The sequence below is a fragment of the Notolepis coatsorum genome, assembly GCF_963971535.1.
Source record: "Notolepis coatsorum genome assembly, chromosome: 11".
NCBI classification, from domain to species: Eukaryota; Metazoa; Chordata; class Actinopteri; order Aulopiformes; family Paralepididae; genus Notolepis; species Notolepis coatsorum.
The window spans coordinates 20,524,197-20,542,579 of NC_140175.1; the positions used below are offsets into that span (position 1 = coordinate 20,524,197).

Below are 18,383 nucleotides of genomic sequence, written 5' to 3' on the forward strand. Positions count from 1 at the left end.
AAGACGTGTCCCGGCACTCAAAGTGTTAAAATGGGGCGACATTCAACTTTAAAAGTTGATATTGATATTTCAAGTAAACATTAAAGTTTGGAGAGAGAGAGAGAGACAGTCAGAGAGACATCAGATGTTTGAGTTGTTACTTCATAACATTGGTGAGATTAAAACCGTATCAATATTTTAAAGCTTTTAAGTTTTAAATTTGAATTCTTTCCTGACAGTATTTTTTGAATGTGTGAGTGAATGGGTAAAATGTGAGGAACAAATTGTAAAGCGCTTTGGATAAAAGCACTATATAAATGCAGTCCATTTACCATTTCTGTACCCCCCCCCCCCCCACCTCTCTCCCCCGTGCTGCTATGACGCCCACATTTCTCCTCTAGGGGATCAATAAAGATAATATCTTATCTCATCTTGCAGGAAGACCAGGAGTACCATCTGTGTTGCCAAAAGCGGCCCTTGCTGAGAAACCTGGGATTCAAGACATTAAACAAACTACAAGGAAACAAACCATTACATTTAAAACATTACAACATGTGTTTTCTATATGCATGTATGAATGATGTTGTTGATGATGACGACGAAGATCATGAAAAAGAATGGAACGTATCAATAAAGGGTTAATAAACATTCTTGTCTTTCATTCTCAAATGACAAACCAGGACAACGATCTGGTCGTTCAACTTCAACTTTTATTTAGCTCTTTGCAGAAGTTGACAAAACATTTCAAAACAGGATGTAATAAGATAGGTATACAAGAAGCAATAAGTCAAGTCTTTTGGCCACGTGTGCATTTGTATGTTGCAGTGTGTCGTATCAAATTAGCAAACCGATAAGATGCTCGTGGATCACAATGGACAATATCTCAAACCCCGCCCCCCCTATTCTTAAATCCTCCAATCGCAACCGTCGCTTCCCTGCAAAGTTTGTCCCAGCGGGAAGCGACGGAGGTTGTGATTGGAGGATGAAGAAAAGAAGGCGGGGGGTTTGAGTTAAGGTCGACCGGGCTGACTGTAACTCGCATGGCATCGAAGCATGCATGAGATCGCGACTATCAATATCTTCAGTAGATGGGTTGGAACAGCGAGAAATTAAATCATACGGAGAACGTTCCGCTCCGAGCAGCATTATGACGCCGTGTCTCTTCTTTAGAGGAACATGCTGGTCTTCTCCCGGCGGCACGGCACAGAACGCCACGCTGCCACACAGCCGTATCGCACGTCTACGGAGGTCAAAGGTCATAGATGAGTGAGCCAACGTCCATCCTTTCTCTGTACGCGCAAAAAGAACGTGAGAACACAGAACGGTTAATCTAGCAAAAAAAAGAAGAAAAAAAACATCCGATGAGAAAGATGGTGATTTCCAAGGAGTTCCTCTTGAGTGCTTCTGTTACTGGACCTAATGACTTAAATAAGGATACAGGCGGTGCGGTGGGACCGGCGAGTAATGCAGGGCAGGGGGACCTTAATAAAAAGAGGGCCAGGGGGCCTTGTTTGAAGGAGCGGCTTGGGGGGGGGGGTTACTGGGACATCTGGGCCTCCATGGCCTGCGCGGTCCACTCCGGGGCGGCCAGGGTGATCTTCTCCAGCAGGTTGTTGACCTGGAAACACAAGGACTGGATCTGCTTGTCCCAGGTGGGGAGGGGCTCGCGGGCTGAGAGGAGACAAGGAGAACGGAACGACCCACTGAGTATGACTTAACCCTTTCACTACCACACTACAGACGGTTAACAGTCGGTAGTGTGGTAGTGAAAGGTTAACCTTCCGTAGTGTGGTAGTGAAAGGGTTAAAGGCATGTGGCAGTGTTGTAAATTACCCATTCTTTTGTTATGCTGGGTTTTATTATTTCCAGTCAGGCACTTTTTTTTTGGACAGCCCAGGGGTCCTAGTGTGGTGTTGGGTGCATGTGGTGTCTTGCCAGCACATGTTACAATGCTGTCACATCAGAGTGTCTTCGTGAAGAATGTAAGTTATCAATAGCCTACTAAATGTAGTGCCTGTGGTTTTATGTTCTATAAATATATATATATATAAATGTTATAGTTATATAAATGTAGCCTGCATTATGTTTTGTTAAGATGTTGTGATATATATATATATATAATATATATATATATATACAGGGGTGTAAAGTACTTGAGTAATTGTACTTCGTTACAATACTTAAATACTGTTTTGGGGGATCTGTACTTTACTCAAGTATTATTAGGTTTGTATACTTTGTACTTTTTTACTCCATTACATTTCAGAGAAAAAAAAACTTACTTTTTATTCCTTACATTTAAAATGCAGACCTACAAAGTACAAATATTGCAGGTCCAACCATTTTAATTAGTATTTTTGAATTGTTTATCTGGCCGAACTAACGTTACCGTTATTAATCCTGCGACCGCAGGTAAACAGCCAATCAAATCCCCATCAATGGAAAATGAACCCACCCATACTCATGCTGATTGGTCCTTGTGCAAGACAAGAAAGCGGGGATCTTTGATTAAACACCTGCTATCAGAAGAATAGACAGTCAGAGTGACAAGCCATAGAAGATGGCTACAATGAGTGATGAAGAGGACGAAACGGTCGCCAATGGCGTGGATGGACAAGACGAGCATCCATGGCCCTATCTTCTGCTGTACTGATGCCAGCCTTAATTTGTTCATAAATACCAAGAACCATTCTCTGTGTCTGTGTCCACTCTCTGAACGGAGTTGCCGTTCTGGATAAAGTGGTTCCAGCACAACACATTACAAACATTATATTTCCAATAGGTAGAGTGTTAGTGAAAGTAAAACGGTGGGGGCGGCGGCTGGGTGGCGCAGCGGACATTGCGCTCGTCACCAACGCAAGAGACACCGGGTTCGAATCCGGCTGTCTGCGTTGCCTCCGGCCTGGGCCGGCCGTCATACTGGCTCAATTAGTAGAGTCAGCGGGTGGAAGTCGATGGGTGGTAATCTGGACGTTGTGGACAGCGACTCCTACAGGTCGGTTGGGGGACGCCTGGACAGCAGAGACAGGAAATGGCGGGGGTAGTGTGAGCCTCCCACGCGTTACACCTCGCCAATGAGAGTCCGCGCTGGCAGGTGAAAAGATGTGACAGGCTGCCTCCTCGTGTACCGGAGGGGACACGTGATGCAAGGCTTCTATCCTCCCTACAACCGACCAGTGGGGGGCATGTGCGAGCAACGTTCAAGACAGGGGAGGGGAGAATTGGAAACACGAAATTGGGATGGGAGAAAGAAATAGAAAAATAAGGAGAAAAAGTGGATTAAAAAAAAAGTTAAGCGGTGGATATTCACAAAGTATAATTATTACCTATGCCCAATAAATAAAAATCCATTGATACTAGGGATGTGCAAGGATATCTGGTTAGCCGGTAGTTTTAAATTAACCAGATATTCTTAACGGTTCATTCAAATTTTTTATGTGATGCTTCTCTGAGACTGAAAGGCAGAGCACTATATGTAGGAGCTCCCGAGACTGAAAGGCAGAGCACGCTATACATGTAGGAGCTCCTCTGAGACTGTCTGAATCCTGTTGGCATGATTGAAAGGTCATGTATTTATATTAATAATATTGTCTCATCTCTGAGCAGCTGTCAAAGCCACCTTTACGCGGATGACACAGTTCTCTATTGTACTGCTGATTCTGTGCAACTGGCCACTAAATATTTACAACTCTCCTTTGACGCCCTGCAAGATGCACGTATTAGTCTAAAATTGGTGCTTAATGCCAGTAAAACTAAATTCATGTTGTTTTCCAAAGCCAAAAATATTGTTTATAGTGACTTGCATATATCGACTCTGAACAGTTCCGATATCGAGAGAGTTTCAGAATACAAATACCTTGGTATTTGGATTGATGAAGGACTTACATTTAAATAGCATGTGGGCGTTCTCGCCAGTAAATTACGGAAAAAGATTGTCTTTTTGTATAGAAATAGAGCCAACTTCCCTATGATTAGTAGAAAGAGAGTTGTTGAAGCAGTGTTCCTATCTGTTTTGGATTACGGAGATGTGATTTATAGACATGCAGCGGCTTCCACTCTTAAGCCCTTAGACTCTGTTTACCATTCAGCCATTAGATTTATCACCGGTGATAGTTATGGTACTCACCATTGTATCCTACTGTATATAATAAGGTCGGGTGGGCCTCTCTGGCAGAGAGACGTAAGTTGCATTGCAATCTTTTTATCTATAAAGCCATAATTAGAGATTGTCCAAATTATAATAGTTCTTTATTGGAATGGACCACTGGACCCTGTCGTACACTATCCAGTTTTTGGCTTACACTTAGAGTGCCTAGAGTTTGTACTGAACTTGGTAGATCTGCTTTTGGCTTTTTTGCCCCTACATCATGGAATACCCTGCAGGAAACACTGAAACTAGACACTCTAGTGTCTATGGGTCGGTTTAGAACCTTAATGACCAATCAGGTCACCACAATGTGTAATTGTTTTTAAATTATTACCTCCGTTTTAATTTTGAGCTATTTTATTCTTTTTAAAAGATTTTTTATTATTATTTTTAATGTATTTTAAAATGTGCTCTCAATTATTCTGATTGTCTGATGTCTTTATATTTATGAACACACTGTGACACTTGTGTATGTAACATCTCGACGGCACTGTAAATTAGTTTAATTACTCCGTGTATTATAGAGTATAAATAAAGATTGAATGAATGTATTAAAGAAACGTTGCATGACAAAGGCCACTCACTCTCAAAGTGCACAATGCCGTCTATCTGGTCGATGAAGCCGTTCATCCGTCCCTCTGTGATCATCTGGGAGGCGATCTTCTCAGCCTGGAGACGAGCGGAGCGACAGAAACACAACATGAGATATTTAAGAGCCGTTCAAGGCCAAGATGTGAGGTCAGTGTGTCTGAACTGCTGAGAGGTCAGTGTGTCTGAACTGCTGAGAGGTCAGTGTGTCTGAACTGCTGAGAGGTCAGTGTGTCTGAACTGCTAAGAGGTCAGTGTGTCTGAACTGCTGCTAAGAGGTCAGTGTGTCTGAACTGCTGAGAGGTTTGTGTGTCTGAACTGCTGCTAAGAGGTCAGTGTGTCTGAACTGCTGAGAGGTCAGTGTGTCTGAACTGCTGAGAGGTCAGTGTGTCTGAACTGCTGAGAGGTCAGTGTGTCTGAACTGCTGAGAGGTCAGTGTGTCTGAACTGCTGAGAGGTTTGTGTGTCTGAACTGCTAAGATAACATACGATAATAACATTTCTATCCCTGAGGGGGAAAGGCATTCTTGTTGGCAGTCCTACACACACAGAAAGATCATAGATCATGCAATCAAATAAAAGATAAGAGGTAAAAAGTTAAAAACACAAGATGAGTCAAAGCACGAGCCACAGAATAAGAACATCAAAAAATAAAAGGACAGACCGATCCAATAAACAGTTTCCGGGGGCCAGGCTTCCAGGCTTCTTTCCAACACGCCTCAGTGCTGTGTCCTTGATCTGAGTCATAACAAACCGTTTGTGGGGTTTGTGCTCCTAGTATCCCCCAGCTGTCTGAAGCGGAGCGTTTGACATGAATATACACGTCACGTTTACAACCGAATGGAGACATGTTTTTATTCTCTAGTTGATTGAAGCTCTTGATACAAGGACTAACACTAGACAACAGGTAAATGCGAGTTGTTTTTTTATTTACATTTTTTTATTGCGTTTAAACTGTTTTGACTGTAAAATGTCTGCTTTATGTTGGTAACGTTTGTAAACCTTGGGCTAAAATAGCTCTACATTCCCATTTGCAATGCTCAAAAATGGTTAAGAAAGTTATAAAGAAAAAGAAATAAAAATATCTAAAACTGATAATAGATCGAACTCTTGTATGTGGACATTCCCTACATTTCTATCATTCTACATTAGGATGAAGTGCATTCCGTTACCTTTGCAGGAGGGATTTCCAACAGTGCCCCCAGTTCTTCAAAAGTGATGTTGTTGTACAGTTTGCTAGCAGACAGGAGGTTGTGCTCGATCACAGCTCTGTCCAGGATGCTGGAGCCTGCAGGGGACACAACCAGAGGTAACCAGAGTTAACCAGAGTTAACCAGAGGTAACCAGAGGTAACCAGAGGTAACCAGAGGTAACCAGAGTTAAGGACAGACGATGGTTTTAGTCACGCGTGTCTCCGGTGTTCGACTGGTGCAGCACAGCGTCTGGGTTCAGTTAGCTACTACTAGCAAATGTAATACATGACATATCTGCCATTACTAACATTAGCCAACGTTGGGTCTAATGCTTTGTAAAATGAAGGGAGAGGGGAGGTACAGGTATGAGGCGAGCAGGGTAATAGTAGAATATAGGCAATAAGGTTAGATCTGAATATAAAAATTTGAGAAAAATAAACAGTGTAAACAATATAATTAACTGTGTGAATATAGAAATATGAGAAATATAAACGGTGTAAACAATATAATTAACTCTAAAAATATGAGAAAGCCGGTTATTAATTATCAAGATTGATTATCAACCCCAGAGTTCTATTCTATTATTATCTTGTTCCTGCCTGTATCCCCCCCTGCCCCTCCCCCAGGCTGCTATGACGCCCGTCTTCCCCCAGGGGGATCAATAAAAGGAATATCTTATCTTTTTCCTAACCGTATCCCCCCTCCCCCTCCCCCAGGCTGCCCTCAGGGGGAGCAATAAAAGGAATAATTTCATCTTATCTTTTCCCTACCTGTATCCCCCTCCCACAGGCTGCTATGACACCCGTCTTCTCCCAGGGGGATCAATAAAAGCAACACTTGACTTGACCCATAACTTCCGTCAGGTCATTGACCATAGTGACACGGCGGCCATGTTGCTTTTATCACGCTATGGTTGGGATTCCGCCCTGAGAGTGGGACAGAACCCCCACCCCGAGTGCGACATGCTGTGAAGAGCAAAATGGCTGGTGTGTGTTTCCATACCAGTTGAGGGAGTCAGCGATCCCGCCTCCTGGTCCCCTGTGGTGGCCTTCTGGTGGGGCATCAGCATGGCGGCAAACTCCTGCAGCTGGTTGCCGCGGATGATGCGGTCCAGGTACATCTTCTCCAGGATGCCGTAGGCAGCCAGCTGCTGACAGCGCTCGTCCTTAAACAGAGTGGCCAGCATGCGGGAGCGCTGCTGACCTGGACAGGGACCACAGCAAACGCATGACTTCGATTAGATTAGATTACATTAGATTAGATTGGATTACATTAGATTAGATTACATTAGATTGGATTACATTAGATTGGATTACATTACATTTAGGGTTGCAACGATTCATCGACGACGTCATCGACCATGACATTTCGTCGATTTGCATATTGATGATCGACGCATCGTATTGCTACTTGCATCTGCTTTTTGTGGTGGAAATGGCAGACGTTCAAAGTCATAACATGTGCAACGTGATATGATATTTTCATTTGTAATGCGCCCCCCAGCCAATTTTTACATCGGTCCGGGGCACACTTAATGTATCGCGTAATTTCAACATGGAATATCAAATCAATCAAATCAAAATAAAAGCGCACATTGTTGAACTTGATCATGCATATTTATTAGACAATTTAATTACAGCACTATGTTATCAATATACATTTATAAAACGAGGCATATTTAGCCAGAATATGTTGCCAGAACATTAATGCGCGACCCCACTGTCACCTACCTGCGACCCCAATTTGGGTCGCGACCCGTAGTTTGAGAACCACTGGTTTAGATGAATCGACTAATCGATCGAATAAATCGACAGATTAATCTATAACAAAATAATCGTTAGTTGCAGCCCTAATTTACATTACATTAGATTAAAATGTAGTGTCATCATGCAGCACAAGTACAGTACGACGAAAAGACGTTTGGCATCCAACCAGAGTGCAAATGTAACAGTAAAGTGCAATAGTAATATACAATGTACAGGTGATTAAACTGGGTATATAATAAATAAAGTACCACTGAGTAATAGTGCTAATTAGATGTATGTACAGAGTTGTAGTATTAATAATATGTACAGTAATACAGGTATAAAGACACTTTGGTAGTAAGTCGTACTGGCCGCGTCTATGCTTTAGGCAAGTGGCTTGTCCTTCCGCGTTCCCGTTTTGCGCTCCGATTGGCCACGCACGTTTCTGGTCATGTGACATGTGCGCCCAATAGCGTGACGAGCTGTGTCTTTGCCCATTTCCGTGTCGAACAGCCTGCAAACTACCTGGCATTCTATCGCCATGCTCTAAGACAAACTCTAACCTTAACCAACTTCGAAAGAGTGCCTAAGCTTAACCGTCCAAAAACTTGCCGTCCCACGATTGGCGCACATGTCACATGACCAGAAACGTGCGTGGCCAATCAGAGCGCAAAACGGGAACGCGGAAGGACAAGCCACTTGCCTAAAGTATAGAAGCGTACTGGCCAGCTGTTGTCTCTTGCATTTACCCGTTTGCATTATGTGGCAGCCCAACATATGGCTTCTGCCTATGTCTATTTTATGTCCATTTGTGTCTACTCTACATCACTGCTGTGAAGCACTTTGGGCTGCAATTCTTGTATGAAAGGTGCTATATAAATAAAGTTTATTATTACTATTATCATTATGAATGTGGCTCACATGATGAATTAACCGTGTAAACATTCATTCCCAGTAAGAAAATATTTATTTTTTAAATGAAAACATAAGGAGATAAGTGGTTTTCATCCGAAAGTGATTATATGCTAAATTTGCACTTGGCGAGATTTCTCTATTTTTTTCTTTTCTTTTTAGCACACAGTCTGAGTGTCTATTGAACTGTATTGTTATCCATGTTATTGTTCCGCACATTTCACAATTTTGGTTATTGTTACTGAGAATGTTATTGCCAAGTGGTTGCACAATTTGAAAGCTCATGATATTGATGTTATTTCAATCAATTTAAACTTGGCCCATTTCATGACTATTTTGTTCTAGTAAACGCATGAATGCGTGCAGTACCTGCGGAGGCCAGTATGGTGCAGTGGAGAGCATGCTTCAGGGCCTCCAGACGCTCCGTCTCGTGGACGATGGACTTGTAGGACAGTTCATTGTACCTCTGAGCAGCTTCAATAAACTTCCTCCTGTAGTCCAACACTCTGGCGTAGCACACCTGAACAGGAACACAGTGTGGAAGGTTACAGTAGTGTTACAGTTGTGTCAATAAACGTCCTCCTGTAGTCCAACACTCTGGCGTAGCACACCTGAAACGTGCAATTTGAATGATGGCAATGTAACTATAACATGTGTACAGTGAAAAACCAATAAAAACATTGTTTAAATAAAAGAAACAAGAAAACACTGCAATATACCAATGCATGCCAAGATATTTGGCAACAATTTTTCATTTCTTCTATATTTATGTATCCAAATTCCATTCTTATCTGGAAAGAGACAGAATTGTGTCACTGACCCATCTCGCACCCCAGGGCATGAATACAAACAAAATACATCCAATGATGTACACACAATGAAACACTTTTTTCCAATTGGTCCTCAACAATGAAGGGTAGGCAACCTAATGTAAACTAATGTTTCAATAAATGTCCTCCCGGTGTAAAAATCTCACCTGAAAAGCCAGGTTGATTTGGAACCATGTCGAATCACAAAGGTGTCACATTCTTAATGATATTTCATGGAAACTTTAAGCATGTTGCTCATTTTACTGTTCCATAACAATGAACAGGAGTGGCAGAGAAATAACCAAAAAAAACATGAAGAGATTGTGTACCTTAAAGCGGATCTGTAGCTGTTCGTTAGTAGCTAGATTGTGTATCTTAGTGAATATGTAGCTGTTCGTTAGTAGCTAGATTGTGTATCTTAGTGAATATATAGCTGTTCATTAGTAGCTCGATTGTGTACCTTATAGTGGATCTGTAGCTGTTCATTAGTAGCTAGATTGTGTACCTTATAGTGGATCTGTAGCTGTTCATTAGTAGCTAGATTGTGTACCTTATAGTGGATCTGTAGCTGTTCATTAGTAGCTAGATTGTGTACCTTATAGTGGATCTGTAGCTGTTCATTAGTAGCTGAATTATGTACCTTATAATAGTGGATCTGTAGCTGTTCATTAGCTGAATTGTGTACCTTATAGTGGATCTGTAGCTGTTCATTAGTAGCTGAATTATGTACCTTATAGTGGATCTGTAGCTGTTCATTAGCTGAATTGTGTACCTTATAGTGGATCTGTAGCTGTTCATTAGTAGCTGAATTATGTACCTTATAGTGGATCTGTAGCTGTTCATTAGTAGCTGAACTCTGTACCTTATAGTGGATCTGTAGCTGTTCATTAGTAGCTGAATTGTGTACCTTGTAGTGGATCTGTAGCTGTTCATTAGTAGCTGAATTGTGTACCTTATAGTGGATCTGTAGCTGTTCATTAGTAGCTGAATTATGTACCTTATAATAGTGGATCTGTAGCTGTTCATTAGCTGAATTGTGTACCTTATAGTGGATCGGTAGCTGTTCATTAGTAGCTGAATTATGTACCTTATAGTGGATCTGTAGCTGTTCATTAGTAGCTGAACTCTGTACCTTATAGTGGATCTGTAGCTGTTCATTAGTAGCTGAATTGTGTACCTTGTAGTGGATCTGTAGCTGTTCATTAGTAGCTGAATTGTGTAAAAGAAGCCACCCAACTCCTCATCCAATCAACAGTCATCTCCCGCCTCGACTACTGCAACGCACTGCTAGCTGGCCTCCCGGCCACTGCCACCAAGCCTCTTCAACTCATTCAAAACGCAGCGGCCCGCCTGATATCAAACCTACCGAAGTCGGCCCATGTCACCCCACTTCTTAGGGACCTGCACTGGCTCCCCATTGCTGCACGTATCCGCTTCAAGGCCCTCGACCTAGCATACCGTGCAGCAAAGGGAACCGCTCCCGCCTACCTCCGGTCAATGGTCTCTAACTACACACCCTCAAGACCCCTACGCTCTGCATCTTCTGGCCGCCTCAGACCTACTCCTATCCAAGCTTCCGGAGGGTCATCAAAGAGAAGCCGCCTATTCTCAGTCCTTGCCCCACAATGGTGGAATGAACTACCCATCCCAGTTAGGACAGCCGAATCCCGTCCAATCTTTCGCCGTCGACTAAAGACTCACTTCTTCAACCATTATCTGAAATGATTAAAAAAAAAGAAAAAAAAAAATCTAACCCTGACTAACCTTACTGTCATGCACTTGTCCTAATAAACTAACCTACACTGTAACACGCAACACTTGATGAACATTGTTACTCAGCTGATAGAGTTGTACCCTTCTTGCTGTCTTGTCGTACAGAACTTGTAAGTCGCTTTGGATAAAAGCGTCAGCTAAATGACTAAATGTAAATGTAAATGTACCTTATAGTGGATCTGTAGCTGTTCATTAGTAGCTGAACTCTATACCTTAGTGGATCTGTAGCTGTTCATTAGTAGCTGAATTGTGTACCTTATAGTGGATCTGTAGCTGTTCATTAGTAGCTAGATTGTGTACCTTGTAGTGGATCTGTAGCTGTTCATTAGTAGCTAGATTGTGTACCTTGTAGTGGATCTGTAGCTGTTCATTAGTAGCTGAACTCTGTACCTTATAGTGGATCTGTAGCTGTTCATTAGTAGCTGAATTGTGTACCTTATAGTGGATCTGTAGCTGTTCATTAGTAGATTCATTCTGAAGCAAGGAGGCTCTGTTGATGTAGGCTTCTGCCTGGACAGGGTCGTCGTCCTCGAGGTACAGGCGCGCAATTTTCAGGTATGTGTCCAACTTGTAGTCAACGTTGTACTGCCTGAGACAGGAAACAGAGGGGAGTGAAGGGACTGTGATCAGTCGTGTGTGTGTTGCCCTGGTGTCAAGATACATTTAGCCATTCATTTGTGTATTATGTTTAGTTTATATAGTTTAGTATAGTTTAGCTCATAGTTTTAGTTTATTTATATAGTTAGTATAGTTTGTATAGATAGAATAAGTATACGTTGTGTATTATGTTTAGTTTATAGTTTTAGTTTAGTTAGTTTACATTTATAGTATTTTGTATAGATAGAATATACAGTGTATTATGTTTAAGTTTATAATTTATAGTTTGTATAAATACGTTGTGTATTATGTTTAGTTTATAGTTTTAGTTTAGTTAGTTTGTATAGATAGAATATACGTTGTGCATTATGTTTAGTTTATAGTTTTAGTTTGTATAGATAGAATATACGTTGTGTATTATGTTTAAGTTTATAGTTATAGTTTGTATAGATACGTTGTGTATTATGTTTAGTTTATAGTTTTAGTTTGTATAGATAGAATATACGTTGTGCATTACCGTGTTTAGTTTATAGTTTGTATAGATAGAATATACGTTGTGTATTATGTTTAGTTTATAGTTTACATTTATAGTTAGTTAGTTTGTATATATAGAATATACATTGTGTACTATGTTTACAAATCTACTACGGCTGAGCCGGGAAAAACAAACATCTCACGTTTTTCTGAATGTATGTACATTTAAAAAAGCTGTGACAATAAAATAATTAATTATTTTATTATAAAGTTGGTCTTCTAAATCGTTCCACACATTTCAATCAGACTTAATTTATCTGAGGTGATATAAATGGTCAAATATTGTGTCACTACATCTGCTAATTTTCAAAAGGCATTGAAGATATCGGCTGTACAGGACTGTGTACATAACCTTAACTAACGTTAGCTGCTAACGTTAACTAAGCTAAACTAAACTAACCCTGGAAGTTTGATAGCATTTACTGAGGATGGCCAGATAATGTTGATATTTAAACATAAAAATAATAATACATAATAATAAATGTATACATGATCATGGAACGTAAGAAATTGTTGTAGGAAAGTTTTTTGAGAGGGAGGTAGGGAGGGGTTTTAGTTTGTGTGGTGTGGTAACAATGTTGATAACAAGTTTAGACTTAGTTTAGTTTTACAACTGAAATAAATACAAATAAAAAAAGACATAAGAGAGAAAAGTACATTAAAAAAAAAAGGTTTGGGTGGGTACCGGTACCGATTCCCATGTGAACGGTACCCAACCCCATCAGCTAGTAGCTTACTTCTGCCCCGTTTCCAGGGGGATTCCAACTAACACCTGCGCAGCATTTCTCCAGTCTTCCTCCTTTTCATATATAGTTGCTAAGTGCTGTCTGATCGAAGCCACCTGAGAAGAGTGAGGATGTACATGTAAGCAAACATTGTTCACTGAAGCGATCATTTCAATGACAATATAATACGATTGGGTAGTTGTGAAAGGATAATATTAATTAAAAAAAAACGATCTTGTATCTCCAACACCAACGTACTTGCTCCTCAAAAGATATGACCCTCGGCTGAATCTTCTCCAAGGTGAAGTGGTACACGTTCTTGGCCGTGCTGTCGGGCAGGTTGGGGAGGTGCGTACAGAAGTCTGTGAGCAGCTGCCTGGAGATCACGAGACTGACGTTCTCGTTGACCACTGCGAGAGAGGACAAGGACAGTGGTCGATTTTAGATAAACCTGCGTTTACAGCAGTTACATAGAATTTAAAGTCTGATATGAAAGGAACACGCCAACGTTATGGGAAATGTGCTTACCGTCTTCTCCGGAGTCAGACATGAAGATAGATACAAATGTCCCCCCTGTGCGTTCAGTAGAAAGCTATCCGGCTACAAGCTAGCCTACAAATGAATGAAAGCGGATACGGACCACTAGCCTCGCTTAAAGTTCTGGGAGAGGTGTTCTTGGCCAACAGCTAGGCTAGCTGGTCCATATCTGCTTCCATTAGGGGCGACAGTGGCTCAGGAGGTAGTCGGGTGGTAATCGGAAGTTTCCTGGTTCGATTTCCACCCCCTCCCCCCTGGTAACATGTCAGTGTCCTTGAGCAAGACACTTAACCCCTAATTGCTCCTGATGAGCAGGTTGGCAGTGGCACCTTGCATGGTTGCCTCTGCCATCTGTAGGGTTGGGCATCGTTTGGATTTGAACGATTCCGGTTCCGATTCCGATTCTCCATATCGATTCCTGTTCTAAACGATTCTCGATTCCGATTCTTTGAGGTGCAGGTCAAAACGGGGCACAGCTTATTTCGAAGGAGATTTTTTTTTTTTCAAAAAGAAAATCATACTATTCGCATTTTCAGTTGACTTGATACAGTTTAATTTGGTTGCTGTACTGTAACTAGGGTATTAAAGTTAAAAAAAAAGTTAAAAAAAAGGTAAAAAAAAAAAATCGAAATTTAGAATCGAAATTCAAATATGTTACTTCCGGTTCCAGAACCGGAAGTTAGGAACCGGTTCCTATTAGAACCGGTTTTAGGTGCCCAACCCTAGCCATCTGTGTGTGAATGTGTGAATGTGAGGCACAAGTTGTAAAGCTCTTTGGATAAAAGAGCTATATAAATGTAGTCCATTCCATTAAGCTAGGCTAGCTTAGATGGATAGCTTTCCACTGAACGAACAGAGAGCAAATTGGTATCTAGCTTCTTGTCTGACTCTGGAGAAGACTGAGAGCGCATTTCTCATAATGTTGGTGTGTTCCTTTGAGATTGTTGATCAAACTGAAGAAAGAAAGGCATATCATACTTGCTTCAACAAAAGCCTTTAACGATTCCAGCTGATCTGCATCTGTGAACTGAATGGCCTTCTCCAGAATTTGTCGATACCTGAAAAAGATTTTAGACGTGTTAAGATTCAGCAACACTATACCACCCTGTTCTTGACACAGAATATGATGGACAAACACAATTCAAGTTAAAAGATTCAAGATATTTATTTGTCATATGCATAGTTAAACAGACAGTTACACCGTACAATGAAAATCTTACTTTGCTATTCCACCCTTCGCACAAAATAGACTTAAACTAAAATTTAAATATAAGAAAAAGTTGAATGCTAAAATAAAGAATCTTTTTTTTATCCACTTTTTCTCCCATTTTCTATATTTTCTCCCATCCCAATTTCGTATCATCCAATTCAACCCTCCCCTGTCACGGACGCCGTTTCTTGCCTCCCACAAGCCGGCTGCAATGTGGACTAAGTCATACATAGCACAAGTCCCCTCCGGTACTTGAGGTAACAGCAGTCGCATCTTTTCACCTGCGCAGCTCGATCTCTGTGGCGAGGAGTAACGCGTGGGAGGCTCACGCTGCCCCCGACACTTCCTGATTCTACTGCGCAGGCGCACCAACCGACCTGTAGGAGTCGCTGTCCACAACGCCCGATCCCCACCCATCAGTTTCCCACCCCCTAATACGGCCAATGTGTATTAGTACGGACGACCAGCTAAACTGAAAGCAAATGTGGAGCGCTGGGCTCGAACTGACGAGCCCAGCGTCTCCAGCATTTCGTGGCGAGCGCCTTGCCCACTACGCCACGTAGCCGCCCTCTAAAATAAAGAATCTTAAAAAACATAAATAAAGTAGAAAAATAAAGCATGACAGTATTGCACATTCGGTTCACAGTGTAGTGGTAGAAAGGATGTAAAGTGCAGTATGCATTGTTGCGAAGATAGAATAGAATATTAACAGGTAAACAAGCGTGGTGCTTTATCTCACAAGTATGGCTATTAAGATTCTTAAATGCTACGTTTTCTAGATAAGCGTTTCACAATGTTGCCATCTCTCAACTTTACACCAATGTTTCCAAACAATACATACGTATATATAATTCTATTTTTCTCATACCCTAACATGTACTTTATTGTTTGCTGTAGAATATTTCGTATCACTCCTGTCTGATGTCACATCGACATACAGCAGACTATAAAATATATAAGGGTAACCCAAGGAAAATGTCTGGGTCTAGGTTATTTGTTGAATATGTCCCGTCTCCACTATTAATCAAACTGTTTCATGTTGTACATCTTGATGACATCATCACATATTATATTTGTCTGGCTGAATATACCTGCATATAATCGAGATTTTTTATTTTATTTTTGTGGTGCACCACTGATTAGCTTTATTTTTATCGGGACATGATCGGGATCGGATCAGGAGCAAAGAAATGCGATCGGGACATCCCTAATATATATATATTTATTTAGTCTTACCGTATACATATATATATATTATCCACATCCATCTGTACATCCTGCATTATACAATCATTTTACATATCTGTAGATACCAGGCTATATCTATATCTGTACACATATCCCTTAGTCTTACTAGTTACACTGCTGGCCAGTATGACTTACTACCATAGTGCCTTCATACCTGTACCACTGTACTTATTAATTTAATACTACTTCTGTACATGCATCTGATTAGCACTACACTCAGTAGTACTCATTTATATATTGTATATCCAGTTTAATCATCTGTACATTGTATATTACTCTTGCACTTTACTGTTACATTTGCACTCTGGTTGGATGCCACATTTATTTTCGTTGTACTTTACTTCTGCTGTATAATGACAATATATTTTAATCTAATCTAATTAAGAGTCTTGGTTAGTGTGGGAAAGAGTAGTTGATGTTCGCAACTATTGATTTACACTCAACTTTGAGAGAAAGCGTGTGAATGATTGAATTGAGCTGTACTTGAGTTGTTGGAGTTCTTGCATCTCAATTGAAATAATGTCTCCATACTTTGATCATTGAAGTGAGGCCTTGCACCGACTATCTGTGTAGTTATCTTTCTTTCAGTATGGTTCCCTGTAAGTTAACCATTGGTAACCACTTTCAAAATAAAATGTCATGTTTTTATGCTACCACTACGTTGGAAAAACGTTGGAAAAGCATGATATTGATATTCTACTGCGACTTGCATAGATGTTACTTTTATTTACAAGCGGTGTCGTGGTTTTAGCTGCTAATTTAGCCAACGTTTAGCTATACACTATTACATTATTGAATAAAAACGTCAATACTAGTTGAGTTACTTGTTTGGGCAGGAGATAGGCATCCATTTGTTTACTGTCAATGACGGCTAGCAAGTCACCTAGCGTTAGCTGCTAGCTAGGCAGTTAGCCTCGGCTTGCTACTGTTGAGCTAGCTAGCGTTGGCCGGTTTTTGTTCCTTAAATACCAGTGGCGTTCGACACGTCCACGCCCTAAATCGTATACATATGAGACCTGTTATTACGTATGAGCAATATATGTTCATAAATGCTTACTTTCCGGCGAGATCTTTGTGGGATCCAGTGGAATTCATTAGCTGGGCAAGCTCCTGTCTCACTCCGGTCGCCATTTTTCCCAACGAAGTGTCAACAACGAGGCGCTTCCGCGCTTGTCGCAGTCAAGAGGGGCCTCCTCCCCGAGATCACTGATGTCCGTGTTCACAGCGCCGCCTGCAGGTCCTTCCAGCCTGTAGCACCGCTGCTATTAGATTCTATTCGATTGTATTGTCATTATACTGCACAAGTACAGTACAACGAAAATAAAAATGAACCATGCAAATGTTACAGTAAACTGCAATAGTAATATACAATGTACAGCTGGGTAGTACTACTGAGTAATCGTGCTAATCAAATGTATGTACAGAGTTGGAGTATTATTAATATGTACATCGATACAGATATAGAGACACTATGGTAGTAAGTCATACTGACCAGCAGCGTAACTAGTAAGTAAGGGATATGTGCATATATAGAATGATATAAGATATGTAAAAAGGATTATATGCAGGTATGTACAGACATATGGATGGATATACTGTATTATACAGTGTGTGTATATATATATATATACAGTATGAATAAATATACGGTAGCCTATATAAAGCATTATTATACATGTTATCATGCAGAGTTGTATGGGTAATATGCAGGTGTATAAGTAGGTATATAGAAGGATTATTATGCATATTCAGACAGATATAGCTATATATATAATTATATATGTGTGGTAAATATAAATGTATATATATGGTACATACAGCACTATTGTACATGCCATCATACAGTTATATGGGTAGATTATAGTATACGGTAGGTAGTTAGTAGGTATGATTATTACTATGATTACCCACCCCCTCCTAATGTACAGTTCCCTCCCGCTCGTATGTATATATTTACTGTTAGGATCTCTGTTTAACAGTACTGTATATTTTCATATCTTGCAAATGTCACAAATGTAACAGTACTGCATATCTGTATGTGTATGTCATGTATGTCATAAATGTCATGATTAGTTTAGATTAGATGATTAGATTAGATTTGTATATCTGTATATTGTGTATGTCATAAATGTCATTATGAATTGAAAATGGGGGACCCTGATGTAAACAAGACGAAAGTCTTTCTCTGGTCTGCATCCCCGGTTTCAATCAATCAATCAATCAATCAATCAATCAATCAAGCAATCAATCAATCAATCAATCAATCAACAGTGAAAGCAATAGGTAGGTATAAATTGAGTATAGGCAACAGAGATGATATACAAATAAAAGGTATTATTATTATTATCAAAATGCATTAAAATATTATATTACAATTATATATAATT

At 40.4% G+C, this 18,383-nt stretch overlaps 1 protein-coding gene across 1 annotated transcript; it reads right to left on the reverse strand.

The window, feature by feature from the left end:
• Positions 1 to 669: 669 nt before the first annotated feature.
• Positions 670 to 17,142, reverse strand: cops4 (COP9 constitutive photomorphogenic homolog subunit 4 (Arabidopsis)). The gene is made up of 10 exons (XM_084325390.1): positions 17,054 to 17,142; positions 14,517 to 14,596; positions 13,260 to 13,411; positions 13,014 to 13,117; positions 11,581 to 11,734; positions 8,933 to 9,083; positions 6,909 to 7,109; positions 5,886 to 6,001; positions 4,711 to 4,795; positions 670 to 1,650 (listed from the first exon to the last, which is right to left on the reverse strand). Exons 1-10 carry the CDS (start codon positions 17,125 to 17,127, stop codon positions 1,517 to 1,519), a joined length of 1,251 nt encoding a protein of 416 aa, XP_084181516.1. The 5' UTR covers positions 17,128 to 17,142; the 3' UTR covers positions 670 to 1,516.
• Between the last annotated feature and the right edge of the window lie 1,241 nt (positions 17,143 to 18,383).